The 14,806-nt window shown below is 49.0% G+C and overlaps 1 protein-coding gene across 2 annotated transcripts; it reads left to right on the top strand.

Annotated features, from left to right (window-relative positions):
* Nucleotides 1-3,387: 3,387 nt before the first annotated feature.
* On the top strand, nt 3,388-13,161 carry CD300LB (CD300 molecule like family member b). Of its 2 annotated transcripts, none has more exons than XM_087441523.1 (4): nt 3,388-3,550; nt 9,972-10,301; nt 12,129-12,207; nt 12,913-13,161. In XM_087441523.1, exons 1-4 carry the CDS (start codon nt 3,511-3,513, stop codon nt 13,076-13,078), a joined length of 615 nt encoding a protein of 204 aa, XP_087297649.1. In that variant the 5' UTR covers nt 3,388-3,510; the 3' UTR covers nt 13,079-13,161. The 2 variants fall into 2 exon arrangements, with proteins under 2 accessions (XP_087297649.1, XP_087297648.1); XM_087441522.1 differs by having other exon boundaries at nt 3,711-10,301.
* The last annotated feature ends 1,645 nt before the right edge of the window (nt 13,162-14,806 follow it).

Below are 14,806 nucleotides of genomic sequence, written 5' to 3'. Positions count from 1 at the left end.
ATAAAATAGAGTCCAGAAATAAATCTTTGCATATATGATTTTTGACAAGGAGGCCAAAGCCATTCAGTGAGGAAAGGACAGTCTTTTCAATAAATGGTGCTGGAAAAACTGGATATCCGCATGCAGAAGAATTAAGTTGGACTCTTACCTAACAGCATATACAAAAATTAGCTCAAAATGGATCAAAGACCTCAATGTAAGACCTAAAACTATAAAACTCTTAGAAGAAAACATAGGGCAAAATCTTCACAACATTGGATTTGGCAATGACTTCTTGGATACGACCCCAAAGGCAAAGGCAATGAAAGAAAAAATAGACAAATTAGACTCGTGAAAGTTTCAAATTTTTGTGCATCAAAAGACGCTATCAACAGAGTAAAAAGGCAATGCACAGAATGGGAGAAAATATTTGCAAATCATATGTCGGATAACGGGTAAATATTCAGAATATATAGAGAACTCCTAAAACTTAATAACAAAACAAACAAACAACCCAATTCAAAAATGGGTAAAGTACTTGAATAGACATTTCTCCAAAGAAGATATACGAATGGCCAATAACATGAAAAGATGCTCAACATCACTAATCATTAGGGAATGCAAATGAAAATACAGTGTGATACCACCTCATGCTCATTGGGATGACTACTATCAAAAAAAAAAAAAGATAAAGCAGAAAATGACAGGTATTGGCAAGTATGTGAAGAAATTGGAAATCTTATACACCATTGCTGGGAAAGTAAAATGGTACAGCAGCTTTGGAAAACAGTATGGCAGTGTATCAAAAAATTAAAAATAGAATTACCATATGATCCGGCAATTCCACTCCTGAATATATACCCTCCAAAATTGAAAGCAGGGTCTTGAAAGGATATTTATACACCATGTTCATGGCAGCATTATTCATGATAGCTAAAATGTGGAAGCAACACAAATGCCTATTAACAGAAGAATGAATAAACAAAATGTGGTATATACATAGAATGGAATATTATTCAGCCTTAAAAAGGAAGAAAATTCTGACACATGCTAAGACAGAGATGAACCTTGAGGACATTATGGTAAATGAAACAAGCAGCCACAGAAAGGCAAGTACTGTATGATTCCACTTATATGAGTTACCTAAAGTAGTCAAATTCATAGAGACAGAAAGTAGAACGGTGTTTGCCAGGGGTGGGGGTGGGAAAAGGGAGGTTATTGTTCAATGGGGACAGAGTTTCAATTTTACAAGATGAAGAGAGTTACAGAGATGGATGGCAGTGATGGTTGCACAACATTATGAATGTATTTAATACCACTGAACTGAACATTTAAAATGGTAAATTTTATGTTGTATATTTTACCACAATAAAAAAAATTTTAATGTCTTTTAATAACATTATGTTTTTTTCTCCCAAAAACTTGCTTACACATTTGTTAAATTTAATTTTGGATATCTTATTGGTCTATTTTTTTGCTGAGGAAGATTTGCCCTGAGCTAACATCTGCTGCCAATCTTCCTCCTTTTGTATGTGAGCCGCCACCACAGCGTGGCCACTGACAGACGAGTGGTGTGGTTCCACGCCCAGGAACTGAACCCGGGCCACCAAAGCGGAGCACACTGAACTTAACCACTAGGCCATCGGGGCTGGCCCTCTTATTATTTTAAATGGTATCTTTTTCACTAAATTTTGAAGCTATGCTTTGCATGTGTGATATTTGTATGGTGATCTTGTATATACATAGCAACTCTACTGAACTCTACAACTCTGACTAATTCTGGAGGCCAGCGCTGTGGTGTAGTGGTTAAGTTCGGCGCACTCTGCTTCGGCAGCCTGGGTTCGAGGGTTCGGATCCCGGGCGTGGACCTACACTACTCGTCAGCCATGCTGTGGTGGCGTCCCATATACAAGATACAGGAAGACTGGCACAGACGTTAGCTCAGGATAATCTTCCTCAGAAAACAAAAACAAAAATCTGACCAATTCTTTTCAGTTGTATACGTAGACAATCAATTCATCTGTAACTATTTAAAATTGTGTCTCTTCCTTTCCAATTCTCATTTCCTTTGCTGCTTTTTCTTGTTGTATGGTACAGGCTAACCAAAGTGTCGAATCAAAGTGGTGATTGTGGGTATCCTTGTCCTCTCCTGCTTTTAAAGGAAGGACTTCTCATGAATTACAAGTGGTTTTAATATTTGAAGAATGTTTGCTTATAGATACCTTTCTACTCCTAGTTTATCCTGAAAAGTAATGGATTTTATGTAATTCTTTTCATGCATCTAATTACTTGATTATGTGGGTTTTCTCCTTTATTCTGTTAATGTTGAGAGTTATATAAATTTTTTATACTGAAACAAGCTTGCTCCACTTTCTCAGAGGAATGAAGATGGTGGGGCAGTGATCCTGTCTGAGGAGACCTGGGCAGACCCCCATCCCAGACCCCTTTGCTATTTCCCACGGCTTTCTTGGTGCCCCCAACCCCCAGGGCCTGACTGAGCCCGCTTACGTCTCTCAGCCCTTCTGAATGTGTCCTGAGCCACCACAACTGCAGGACTTCTGGGGACGGCTCCTCCCTCCACAGCTGGCTGTGGATCCCTGGGAAGAAATGCCCACACCCGCTTCCCCAAACGGCTCTTCAAGAGCTTTAGCTACTGGGTTATACATCAGGATTCTAATTCTGTTATGTCCGGTTAAGGCTAGACTTTGTCTTACTACCAGTGAGGAAACCCAGTCCCCAAGCCTCCTCCCAGCCCCTGCCCTGGGCTTATTTCATCCTGCTCTTCACCTAGTGTCTGAAGTTTTGCCATAATAACACAGAGTGCCAACCCCCTTCCAGGACTCTATCCTCGGAGCTTCACATACATTTCCTCATTTAATTCTCGTGACAACTATTATGAGCCCAATTTACAGATACAAAAACTGAGGCTCAGAAAGGTTAAGTAGGTTGTCCAGAGTCACACAGCTTGCGAGGGGTGCTGGGGGATTAGAGTCCAGGTCTGTCTGATCCCACTGCCTGCACTTTTATGCATTTGGCTGTAACACTTGAACAAATGCACCTTCAGGTGTGCCAATCACGATCACCTTACACCTGAGGGCAGGGGCAGGGTGAGGGGAGGTTCCCTGCTGCTAGGACCTATTGTTGTAAAGGAGAACTATTTCTGGAGTTGAGACCCAGACTGTACCCCTTGAACCCAAGGCATGATAGGCCAGCTGCCCCCTCCTCTGACCCTTCTGCAGACACATCTCCCCCACTCCTTCTCACCCTTCACAACCCCCTTGCTTCCCCCTAGTGGGGACTCTCATGCCCTGTGACCCAGCCCTGCAAAGATATGACACTCCTTTTGCTGAATAATTAAAAGCAGGAAATACTCACTCTATAAAAGGAAGTGGAGAGTAAGAAACTCAAAGGCGGTCTGGACAAGCAGAAGGTGCAAGCCCAGGCTGAGGCAGAGCTTCGAGAGTCCAGCTGGGGTCCGAGTGTGCTCTCCGGTTGTAAGTCAGAAGGGCAAGGAGCTGGGGAGTCGGGACCATGTGGCTGCCCTCAGCTCTACTCCTTCTCAGCCTCCCAGGTGAGTGCGGCTGGGCCTCAGGAACTTGGTACTACAGGGGCAGGGCAGGAGGCAGAGAGCATCTGTCCAGGTTTAAGAGGAGCTGTCACATCCGGGGAAATGACAGGTGGCTTTGTTAATTCATTCAGCAAAAGTGCACCTGGGTCCTACTTCCTTACAGGCATGCGTCAGGCCCTGAGGACACGAAGGGAAAAGAGAAGGGGATTGGCCGTTAGAAAGAGGACCCAGACTTCTCAGTGGGTGAGACATACAGATAAACAACAACCGATGGCAGGAGACCTAAGGCCTGCACGGAGGTGTGCTCAGAGGACGAAGCAGGTCTGGCTGCGGGAGCTACAGAAAGCCCCACAGAGGCTGTCCATTTGATGAACCTTGAAGAAAAGGATCAGCCCTTCCAGCAGAGAAGAGAGAAGAGCATTCCAGGGAGGGGGGCTGCTTGGCTAAGGGACAGAGGCTCGAGACAGGATGCTGCGTTCGTGCAGAGGGAGCTCTCGGTGTGCAGCGCGCCGTGGGTGGCTGGTTGGATGTGAGGTTGAAAACGCAAAAGGCAGGATTATGAAGGCCTGCGACACCATGCCCAGGAACTGAAACTTTCGAAGAGAAAATTACTCAGGAACCTGGGTGGGAGATGGGAGGGGCTTGAGTATCTTTTCTCCCCTGTTGAAAACTACTGCACACTCGTAGAGGACATTAGGAGACAATCTGGAAGTTGGCACCATGTATGCAGTATGTGTGGGTCATACAGTCCTCTCTCGGGGCCTGGGGACTGACCATCTGGCACAAACGGACTGGTTCACGGAGGGGCTGCAGGACAGAGCATAGCCAGGGAGTTGGGACATCTGAGTTCCAGTCCTGATGGGGGCGCATGACACCGGCACGTCCCTCATTGTTCTAAGACCTGGATTTCCGGTGTGAATGGAAAGGCCCTGAGGCCCTTTCTAGCCCTAGGGTTGTAGGACTCTACAATTCAGAAGGGCTACACATAAGCGAGGGCTGTGGACGTTCCTGAATTAGCGCTGCCGTTGTTGGGCGTGTTGATGATGAAGAAGCCCGGGACGAGGCCTATCACCGGCTGCAAGGGCAGCAGCTTCTCTGTGACCGCCATTTAACTACGCAGGACTCCCGTGGGCCCTGAGCTCCCAGAGGCCAGCAGTTCAGAAAGTCTCCATCTCCCCCTGGGCTTCGGCTTTGCAGTGGACTTCAGAGACCCCCCACCTGCTCCCTCCTTTAATCCCAACGTCCAGCTCACTTGGAGGCCAAGGAGAGGGCCATGGGCACACTGTGCCTGAGCTCATGCACGTCACACACTCACACTACACACATGGGGAGTCAAGCACACACCCCCGTGCAGTCACACTCCTGTACACATCCATATCCTCACACACTCCTACACAGTCGCACCCCCATACTAACACACACAGAATCACACTCACAGCCATACAAACTCAGACACACACATGCACATATACTCACACAAAGGGACACAAAATGACACACACACTGCACACACTTTCACAGTCACACACATACTCACACATAGTCTCCCATTCACACATAAATTTGTTCTCATACTCACACACACACGTATCACACACACACTCAGACACACACACAGTTAAATATGTACTTGCACACACACTCTCGTCCCCCCAGATGAAAGCAGAGACCCACGGTGGCTGTTCTGTGGCGTGTGGAGGGTGGGTGCTGCACAGACAGGGTGGGGAGTCCTTGCTCGTCCGACTCTGTGAGTTAACGTGGGAAGCAGGCGATGTTAGGAAGAAAGAAAAGCCGCCTTGTCAGGTTTTCACCAGTGGACTGCCTCTAGCCACTCGGATTATTTCTGTGAAATGAGGGGGAGAAAGTGGGCGAGTTGGAGTCAGGATGACCCACCTTCTGTAGGACGTACTCTTGTCTGCTTGGCGATGGAAGCCCCCCACAGCCCCAGAGGAGGGAAGGACACTGCAGAGCACAGGTGCTCAGTAAGTGTTTGAAAGTGGAACAACAGACCCCTGTTCTCTCGACAAGGAAAGTGACACAAGAACGGCCAGGGACGCAGACTTGTACCCCGGAAATTACTCTTCAGATGTGGAGCTGGCGGGACTGCATGGGGCCGTCGGCGGAGACTCCCTGCCCCATACATGCAGATAAGATGGACTCAAAAAACTTCATCGCACACCCCATGCTCCCATGTGCACCTCTGCTCTGAGCTCCCCCCTTGGATCCTGTTGACTCATTTTGCGTGTCATTTGTCACCTGGTATCAGCCCAGACATGGAGCTAAACCATTGTCCTGATTTTGAAACAAGACAATTCACACAAGAATTTCACACGTGTGGCAAACTTGCCTGAAGGCTTGACGCGAAGGGAGAAGTTTACATCTCAGATTCATGAAAATGTAAAAATTGAAATTCAAACAGCCTTACGCTTTTAAAGCCCATCCGCCTGTTCCCTGGAGTTCTGCTCCCCACGGTCTGCTGTCCTATCATTTCCGCCTCTTCCTTCAAACCAACTCTTGAAAATTCACATAGGCCTAGCTGATAGCTCCATCCATCCTACTCTGTGTTTATAAAAACCTCCCATATATTTTTTAAAAATGAGCCAATCATGTTACAAATGTTTTACTGTCAGATTAAATTACCAACGCTGGGACTGATGAGACTCCTATTTTGAAGCAGCAACTTCTGCTTCCTACTGTGTGTAATTGCTGGCAAATACGATAGACTGAACCCTTGCTTTCTACCACAGCTACGTGATTTTTTTTTTTTTTTAAAGAAAATGACCCTCTCTGTTGACTCTTGCATTTAATTTTTTTTTTTTGTGAGGAAGATCAGCCCTGAGCTAACATCCATGCTAATCCTCCTCTTTTTGCTGAAGAAGATCAGCTCTGAGCTAACATCTATTGCCAATCCTCCTCCTTTTTTTCCCCCAAAGCCCCAGTAGATAGTTGTATGTCATAGTTGCACATCCTTCTAGTTGCTGTATGTGGGACGCGGCCTCAGCATGGCTGGAGACGCGGTGCGTTGGTGCACGCCTGGGATCTGAACCCGGGCCACCAGCAGCGGAGCGCGCACACTTAACCGCTAAGCCACGGGGCCGGCCCAACATTTAATTTTAATTTACATCAATTGCTGTCTCTTAGCAACTCTCTTCTCAATTGATTCCTTTTTATTTTTTGAAATTTTTCTTTGTTGTTTTATCAGTTAATGATATTGTAAACATTTTAACATAATAGAAATGTATGATTTAGAAAGCGAAATTTCCCCCCACAAAACCCAATCTCAGCACTAACCACTGTTTAAAAGTTAGAACAAGTACTTTCAGATTTTTTTTTCCTATGCATGCACTGTAGAAAAACCATAGAAATGGAATCATAAACACTCTGTTAGGCAACTTTTTTAACCTAATAATAATATATCAGGGACATCTTTCCTATCATTGTCTGTGATTTGTCTTTTTCTTTCAACCATGTTATGGGTGGACCACAATTGATTCGCCCAATCCCCGTGAATGGCATCTGAGTTCGTTTCCAGCATTTACTGTTACATTAGCACTGCAATTAGCATCCTTATACTTCCTCGCCCATTGGTGTGGAAATTATACTTAATCTTAGAATTGAAATGATTAAGTCCAAGATCACTACGACCAGATTCTTTTCAAAAACAATCATAAGCTTGATTGGTACCTGCCAGGATCCAGACACTATGCAAGACATAGGGGCCTGGGGTGGGAAGAGAGAGGAAAACCAAACATCAAATGTCTGCTCTTCGGGACAGGGCATCCTAGGAAGGGGGACAGAGAGAGAGAGAGATTGCCAACAATAGGAAAGTACCAGTGCCACATTCAGGTGCCTATAAAGGGCCAAAGGAGCAACAGGAGGAAGCGGTTCTGGCTGGGAAGGGAAATACGACTTTGCAAAAGAGGCTGAACCTTGAAGGAGACGTCGAGGGTGACCAGTAGATGGGCAAGGGTTGGAGAAGGGGTTTCCAGGCGGAAGGAAGGACATGAGCAATGGCACAGCCACCTGGGAGGCACATCGGGGTCAGGGAAGAGAAAAGTGGGGGTGGATTACAGGGTAGAGTGAGAGGCAGGGAGGGGCGGAAAGTGGTGCTGAACATGGACCTAGATTGTAAAAAGACTTGAATGCCAAACTAAGGTATTTTAAATCGTTCTGAGGCAGTGAGGAGTGGCTGGAGGAGAGTTTCTGAAAGATTTTTAAGTGCTCACTGCAAGTACAGCTGAGGACGAGGTGGGGACAATTTCAGTACATAACTCCAGCAGAAATATACAGAGGAGACTGGAGGAGGGTGCAGCGGGAGCTGGGACACCCCCCCGGATGCTGCGGCCACCATCCAGGCACCAGATGAGGTCCCAGCCTGTTGACAGGCTATTGCTAATGGAGCAACCCCAGATGTCTGGATTTTGACACTTATCCAAGTCTTCTAAAAACCTGCATAGTGGAAGTAGCGTAGCCAACTTATAAATAAGGAAGCGAAACTCAGGGAGATTAAGTAACTCATTCGAGGTTTCCCAACTAGTTTGTGGTAGATGTGTCTTTCCGAGTCCAAAATTCATTCTCTTTCTCCTATGGCATGCTGTCTTCGTGGACTGCGACAGTAGGAGAGGAAAGAAGAAAATCATTTTGAGGAGCATTTTTGAGGCAGAGTTGACTGAATTGGTTACCAATCAGTTGTGGAGGGAGAAGGAGGGGACGGGATCAATGAAGACGCCAAGTTCTCTAGTTAGGTGCACTAGTGGCTTTGTGGGTTTGAAGAGCATAAAGTTAGTTCTGCTGATTGAATCCTACGTTACTTTCTGATGGGTGCTGTAACAAATTACCACAAACCTAGTGGCTTGAAATGACACAAATTTATTATTTTACAGTTCTCAAGGTCAGAAGTCCAAAATGGTCTTACTGGCCAAAATCAAGGTGTAGGCAAGGTTGCATTCCTTCTGGAGGCTCTAAGGAAGAATCTGTTTTCTCGCCTTTTCCAGCTTCGAGAGGCTGTCTACATTCCTTGGCTCATGACCCCGTTCTCCATCTCCAAATCTCTCTCTAACACTAACTCTCCTTCCACCTTCTTTCACTTATAAGGACCCTGGTAATTACACCAGACGCCCCTGGATAATCCAGGATAAACTCCCCAACTCAAGATCCTTAATTTAATCACATCTGCAAAGTCATTTTTGCCATTAAGGCGACATGTTCACGGGTCCTGGAGATTAGGACATCAACATCTTTGGGGGGCATTATTCTGTCAACCACAAATGCAAACCTCAAGTAAACGAAAATAGCTTCAGGGAGAAGGTCAGAGGCGTGAGGAGGCAGCACCTGCCTGCCTGGTGCAACAGACCTGACTCCCTCCACCCCACAGAGACCCCCGGCCTGGCCTTGAGGCTCTGGGGCCATAAAATCGTCAACAGAGGCTTCCACTGTTCTTCTTCCCTTCTCTGTGGTAAGGAACACGTGGACATTGCCAAGGACGGAGAGAGTGTCTGAACACAATCGGCTGAAGTGGGGTCAATCCATAGAACAGCAAAACCGATTCCACTTACGCTCGTCTCTAACCTGTTCCACTCCCATCAGGCCTCTGCTAGTCTGTCTACGTGACCCTCCACTAGAGGGAGGAAATGCCGAAGAAGAGTGAGTTCAGGGTGGAGGAGGTGATGCATTTAGTTCTGTAACTATTTCTTTGGGGGTGGAAATAGCCAGTGTGTATTTGCAAAGAGCAGGCAGGAGCTAAGGTAAGAATGTGGGTCACAAAAATGGATTTGGGAACCATCAGCATATAGACGGTAACTGAAACCATGGAAATGGAGGCGTCACTCCGTGCGGTGCGCGAGGGGACAAGATGAAGGCTGGCGAGGGCCCTGGGGACCCCTGTGCAGCTGGCTCACACTGCTTCATAAGAGCTGCTTTGGGACTCCTCTTCCCCACTCTGTGTTCCGTGACATCGCGTTGATAGCCTGAAATCAGCCATGGGGGGAGTATTTACACTACAGAAGTGGGAAAATACCACAAACCAGAGATTTTTCTTCCCCCAGAGGGCTGCTTGTTAAATGTTTACCAACACACCACTGTTTACACTGAGATCTGAAGAGAAGAGAAATCAGTAGAGACAGAGTAGTCAGAGAACAGCGTTGAGGATGAGGAAAGAAAGTGTCAGGAAATCAGGAGTGTCACATGGTGCCATCAGGTCTAGGGAGAGGAGGACCAAAGAGGCCAGAGCATTGTCACTGAGGGAGCTGATGTGGAAGCTGGATGGAGGAGAGGGTGGACGTGAGGGGTCAGCTAGGGGGTGGTCGGGAAGACTGGGGACCCTGGTCCAGTCCCTGGACACCAGTCTGGGGCCATGTGAGCAGGGGGGTCCCAGGCCAGGGAGGTTCACAGGGCAGGAGCTGTATCTTGAGATTCTGTTTTCCAGGCTGTTTCTCTATCCAAGGCCCAGAGTCCGTGAGAGGCCCAGAGAAGGGCTCAGTGACCGTGCAGTGTCACTATAAACCAGGATGGGAGATCTACAGAAAGTGGTGGTGTCGAGGAGCAAGGTGGGATTTATGCAGGATCCTCATTAAAACCACTGGATCAGAGCAGAAGGTGAAGGAGGACCGTGTCTCCATCAGGGACGATCAGAGAGACCGCGTGCTCACCGTGACCATGGAGGAGCTCAGGCGAGACGATGCAGGCACTTACTGGTGTGGGATTGAGAGAACCGGAGTGGACCTGGGCACACGAGTTAAAGTGGCCATTGACCCAGGTAAGAACTTCCTCGTCTACACTGTGAGCCCTGATGCTCAGGACTGGAAGAGTGAGGGCATTTCTCCCTCTTCCCCAAGGGCAGAAGGGGAATGACTGAGTGCCTGAGAGCAATTGTGTGAGAGAGACAGACAGACAGACAGATGGAGGGGAAACGAGAGAAACTAAGGAAGACCAGCAGCCCTGCCCCGCTGTCTCCATCCCAGTCCCTGAGGTCTCTCCGAGGTATCCAGCTGACGCCCGGAAAGGCTGGCAGAGATTGGGGTGGGGCTGGGGACATGGACCCCGGCTTCAGTCACCCGTGGCCCAGCCCTGCTCTCCCAGGAACTGGACAACCCTGACAGCCTCACATTCTCGCACCGGAGCCCTGGGTGGGCCGCGGACATCTGCAGAGGGTGGCCGGCATCACTCTAGGAAGTGGTCTATCTCTGGTAGTCACACCACGGACCTGTCATTACATGAAGGGGGGCACCTAGGGCAGCCCAGAAGGTCCCAGTGCTGCACCCTGGGAACTTGGCCAACCCAGAGTGGGTCTGGGCATTTATAGTGCCTCTCCTCTCTGGGTCCCTAGCCGCCCCCTCCTCTACTTTGTCTGCATAAGAGTGAGCAAGGGGTAAGAGGGAGCCAGCGAGGAGCTCGGGTAACAGTGGACACTTTAAGGACAAAGGAAGGCTTTGACTGTTAATTAATGTCAGGGGCCTCTCTGGTTGCCCTCGGGTTTCCTCTGGGCCTTGACTCCATCAAGGGATTCCAGGGTCTTCCTGGCAGCACAGCTCTGCTGCTGTGGCTGGTGCTGGAGAAATAGCCCCTCTCCACTTCCACCCAGCACACGTGTGCCCAGTCATGCCTCAGCCTGGCGTCTGCTTAGCCATGGTAGATGGTGATGGGCAAATAGACACACCAACTTTAGAACAAGCCCATTTATTGCTGGGTTGGAACCAGAGAGAGACACTGGATGGAGTGGAGTCCAGAGAGGGCTGGCCAAGCAAAACTTTCCAGGGCTGCCGGGTAGGAGAAGCCACGATCTGTGGGGACAGAAAAGGGATTGATGAAGATGTGAGCAGGGACTGAGACAGGCTAAAAATGTGCCCCCGGGGGAGCTTTAGGGAGAAAGGCATTTAGGGGTCTTGGGTGGGGGGCTCAGGGAGGCACCAGCCTGTAAGGCCATCAGGGGCCTCCAGAGGAGCTGTTCTGACTGCAGTCACCTGGAGCTCAGCCAGGAGCTACCTAGCTTGACCCAAGATTGCGACCCTGCAGAAAAGAGTTTGCCAGGCCTAGGACTCAAACAAAAGGTCGGTCACGGCTACTCAGCGCCAAGCTGGTCTCAGGAACCCGTGACTAAGCTGCTCACCATAAATAGTCAACATAGTTTCTCTTAAAATGTTCCATTCCTCACAGTCGCTGTTCATTATGTAACCTAAATGTGCCCTCTGACTCACTAGCCTTCCCGAGGCCACTCCATTTCCAGAGTCATCTGTTCTTGAGCCCTGCTCAGGCACTGCTCGGGCAGAAAGGACCAGAGATATTTTTCTCCCCAACCAACAGTCCCACTTAGAGGGATAAGAGGAGAGAGCATGAAAAGGTTTCTCTCTCTCCGGGAGAAACCTCAGTGCTTACTCCTATTCAATTTTTACTTCTTGCTACACCTGAAAATGATGGAAAAAACGACTGTGTTGTGATTCAGATGACTCAGTAGAAAAGGGAGAAGCCTTATTCCAGGGGAAGGGGGGTTTCCTGGTGAGGTTGGCCGGGTGCGAGTGGAGTTGCGAGCCACGCACGAAACCCCAGGCTGTGCTGATAACCTGTGGCCGACTTTGCCTGTCTCTAGAGGGAACAGTTCTGAGCACACCAGCAAGCCCGCCAACTGCCAACAACCATACAGGAGTCTCCTCTGGCACCCCCATCAGGTGAGTGGCTGTGGTTCTTTCTACCGCCCCTACCTCTCCTATGGGCCTCTCCTATGAGGCAGCTGAGCCCGGACACCCCTCTGCCCCTGTGCTGTCACCTGATGCCAGAGCCTGTCATAGCCAGAGTCAAGGCCCAAAGCCCACCCTCCGTCTCCCTCCTGCCTGTGTCACTCGTCATCTGCCATCTTCCCATTCTAGTCCTCACCAGAAAACCACTGGCTCTGCAGAACTCTTCTCTATAAGCACCAGCTGCCCATTCAATTGTCAACAAAAATGGGTGCCAAGGGGAGATAAGACACCAGTCTCCACCCACAAGGCATCAGGTGCCACAGAGCAGGAGAGTGAGTTAGCAATCTGGAGCTGGCATTGGCGGGAGCAACGGGAACCTGGGGGCAGCAAACACTGCCTGTCGTGAGTGACCCACAGGCACTTCCACTGGGCCCAGATGCATCTCAGGCAAAGGGGAGTCCCAGGAGGTGAAATGAGAAAGGGGATGGACCCAGAACAAGGTGAAATCAAGACGCTGAGGCTGCTTCTGAGGAGCCATCGTGGTTGAGCCATTGAGGAAGTTCATGGGGGTCTTCGCAGTGGGGCTGCTGGGCCTTGCCTCACAGGCGTTGCTGAGCTGGCTAATGGCTCCACAGTGTCAGGGCATGACAGGCCTGGAGGGGCCCAGGGCTCTGATCACTCTGCCTCCTCTCACAGGACCCATTACATGCTCCTGGTATTCGTGAAGGTGCCCGTCTTGCTCATCTTGGTTGGTGTTGTCCTCTGGTTGAAGGGGCCCCAGAGGGTCCCCAAGGAGCAATGGGAAGAGCCTAGCTATACAAACTTGTCCTCTGACCTTCTGACCAAGGACACAGCCCCTTAGACGGATGGATGGGAAGAACCTTCTGACCCTGGACCCTATTTGCAGGGGAGACACAGGATGTGGAAGAAATGCCTCTGGGTCCTTAGGAGGCAATGACTGAGGCTGGGGGCTCTGGGGACTGGCCGAGTGCCCTCCCTGCTCCGCACAGCTCAGGGACACAGCTCAGTCTCCTCCTAAGGCAGCCTCACCTCCTGGAGTGCCAGCACCTTGTTCCTACTTCTTCAGGTAGCAAACGCCCCACCCCACCCCACCAGGTGGTGGGGCTTATGGTCAGGAGCTGTTGGGATGGAGTCCAAGTGCCGACAGCAGTGTCCCCACTGCTGAAAAACTCGGGCACAGAGCCAGGGACACAGAGAGAAGCAGCAGGGGTGTGGGAGACGGAGAGATGGAGCCCTGCCCGGACCCTGGTTTCCGTCGTTCCTGAGAGCAGCTCAACACTCGCTATGTCTGAGCTTCTGATATATGTTTTTTAAGATCTTTTTTCTTAAGCTAGTCAAGTTGGGTTTTGATGTCTTGTGCCCATGAGAACCCCAAATGATGCGCGCGTGCACACACACACACACACCCCCACACACACACACCCCAAGGAGGGTGATTCTGTAGTGAGTTCCTGGTTCTGGGGCGTGAGAATTTGGACATCATCACTGCCCAGGGAACACACTGCTCTGAGTACTCCTGGCTGAGGAGGGACCAGGAGCCTCCCTGGGCCCCACCCCAGTGCTAGCCTTCCTCCTCCTCCTCTTCCTCCTTTTCCTCCTCCTCCTCCTCCTCCATCCAGGCGCCCTAGCTCCTTGCCGCGCTCCCCCCTCAGGGGCTGGGGCTTCCTGGGAGCTGTGACTTGGGAGTCCAGCCTGCGCTCCCCCCTCAGCACAACTGCTTAGATCTCCCGTGGGGCTGCTGGGCCTGGAAACTACCTCAAGGTCGGGGAGGGCGGTCATGAAGACTGTCTGAGGGAAACAATGTTGCCTCTCTTAAACGCTGTTGTTTAAACCATCTTAATAATGAAAAATGTCTGAGGAAAATGACGTCGCCTCTTTCAAGCCCCCCTCACAGCAACGATGCCCTTGGACTCGGTCACTTTGTGCCATATGACTCACGGGTCCTCACACCAAGGGGAGCTTCGCTTCACCTGAGGAGAAACAGTCTCATCTGAGATGTGCCCCCACATGCAAACACACACGTACACGCGTTCAGAATGTTTCCCTTTGGTTCCCCTTCTCAGCTTTACTGAGGTATATTTGACAAATAAAATTCTATATGTTTAAGATGTACAATGTGATTTTTTAAAGGTGTGCACCTTTAAAATATTATGATTTAATATACATATACATATATACATGTATGTATACACTGTGAGATGTATGATTTTTTTTTGTGGTAACATTGGTTTATAACATTGTATAAATTTCAGGTGTACATCGTTATACTTCTATTTCTGCATGGATTACATCATGTTCACCACCCAAATGCTAATTACAACCCATCACCACACACACGTGCCTAGTCTTCCCTTTCACCCTCCTCCCTCCCCACTTGCCCTCTGGTAACCACCAATCCAATCTCTGTCTCTATGTGTTTGTCTGTTGTTGTTTTTATCTTCTACTTATGAGTGAGATCATACGGTATTTGACCTTCTCCCTTTGACTTATTTCGCTAAGCATAATACCCTCAATGTCCATCCATGTTGTCACAAATGGCTGGATTTCATCATTTCTTATGGCTGAGTAG

Source organism: Ceratotherium simum, chromosome 16, assembly GCF_057802395.1.
Source record: "Ceratotherium simum simum isolate JZ-2026a chromosome 16, ASM5780239v1, whole genome shotgun sequence".
Classification (NCBI taxonomy): domain Eukaryota; kingdom Metazoa; phylum Chordata; class Mammalia; order Perissodactyla; family Rhinocerotidae; genus Ceratotherium; species Ceratotherium simum.
The sequence above is the reverse complement of the archived record's forward strand: the minus strand, read 5'-3'. Positions and strand labels throughout refer to the sequence as shown.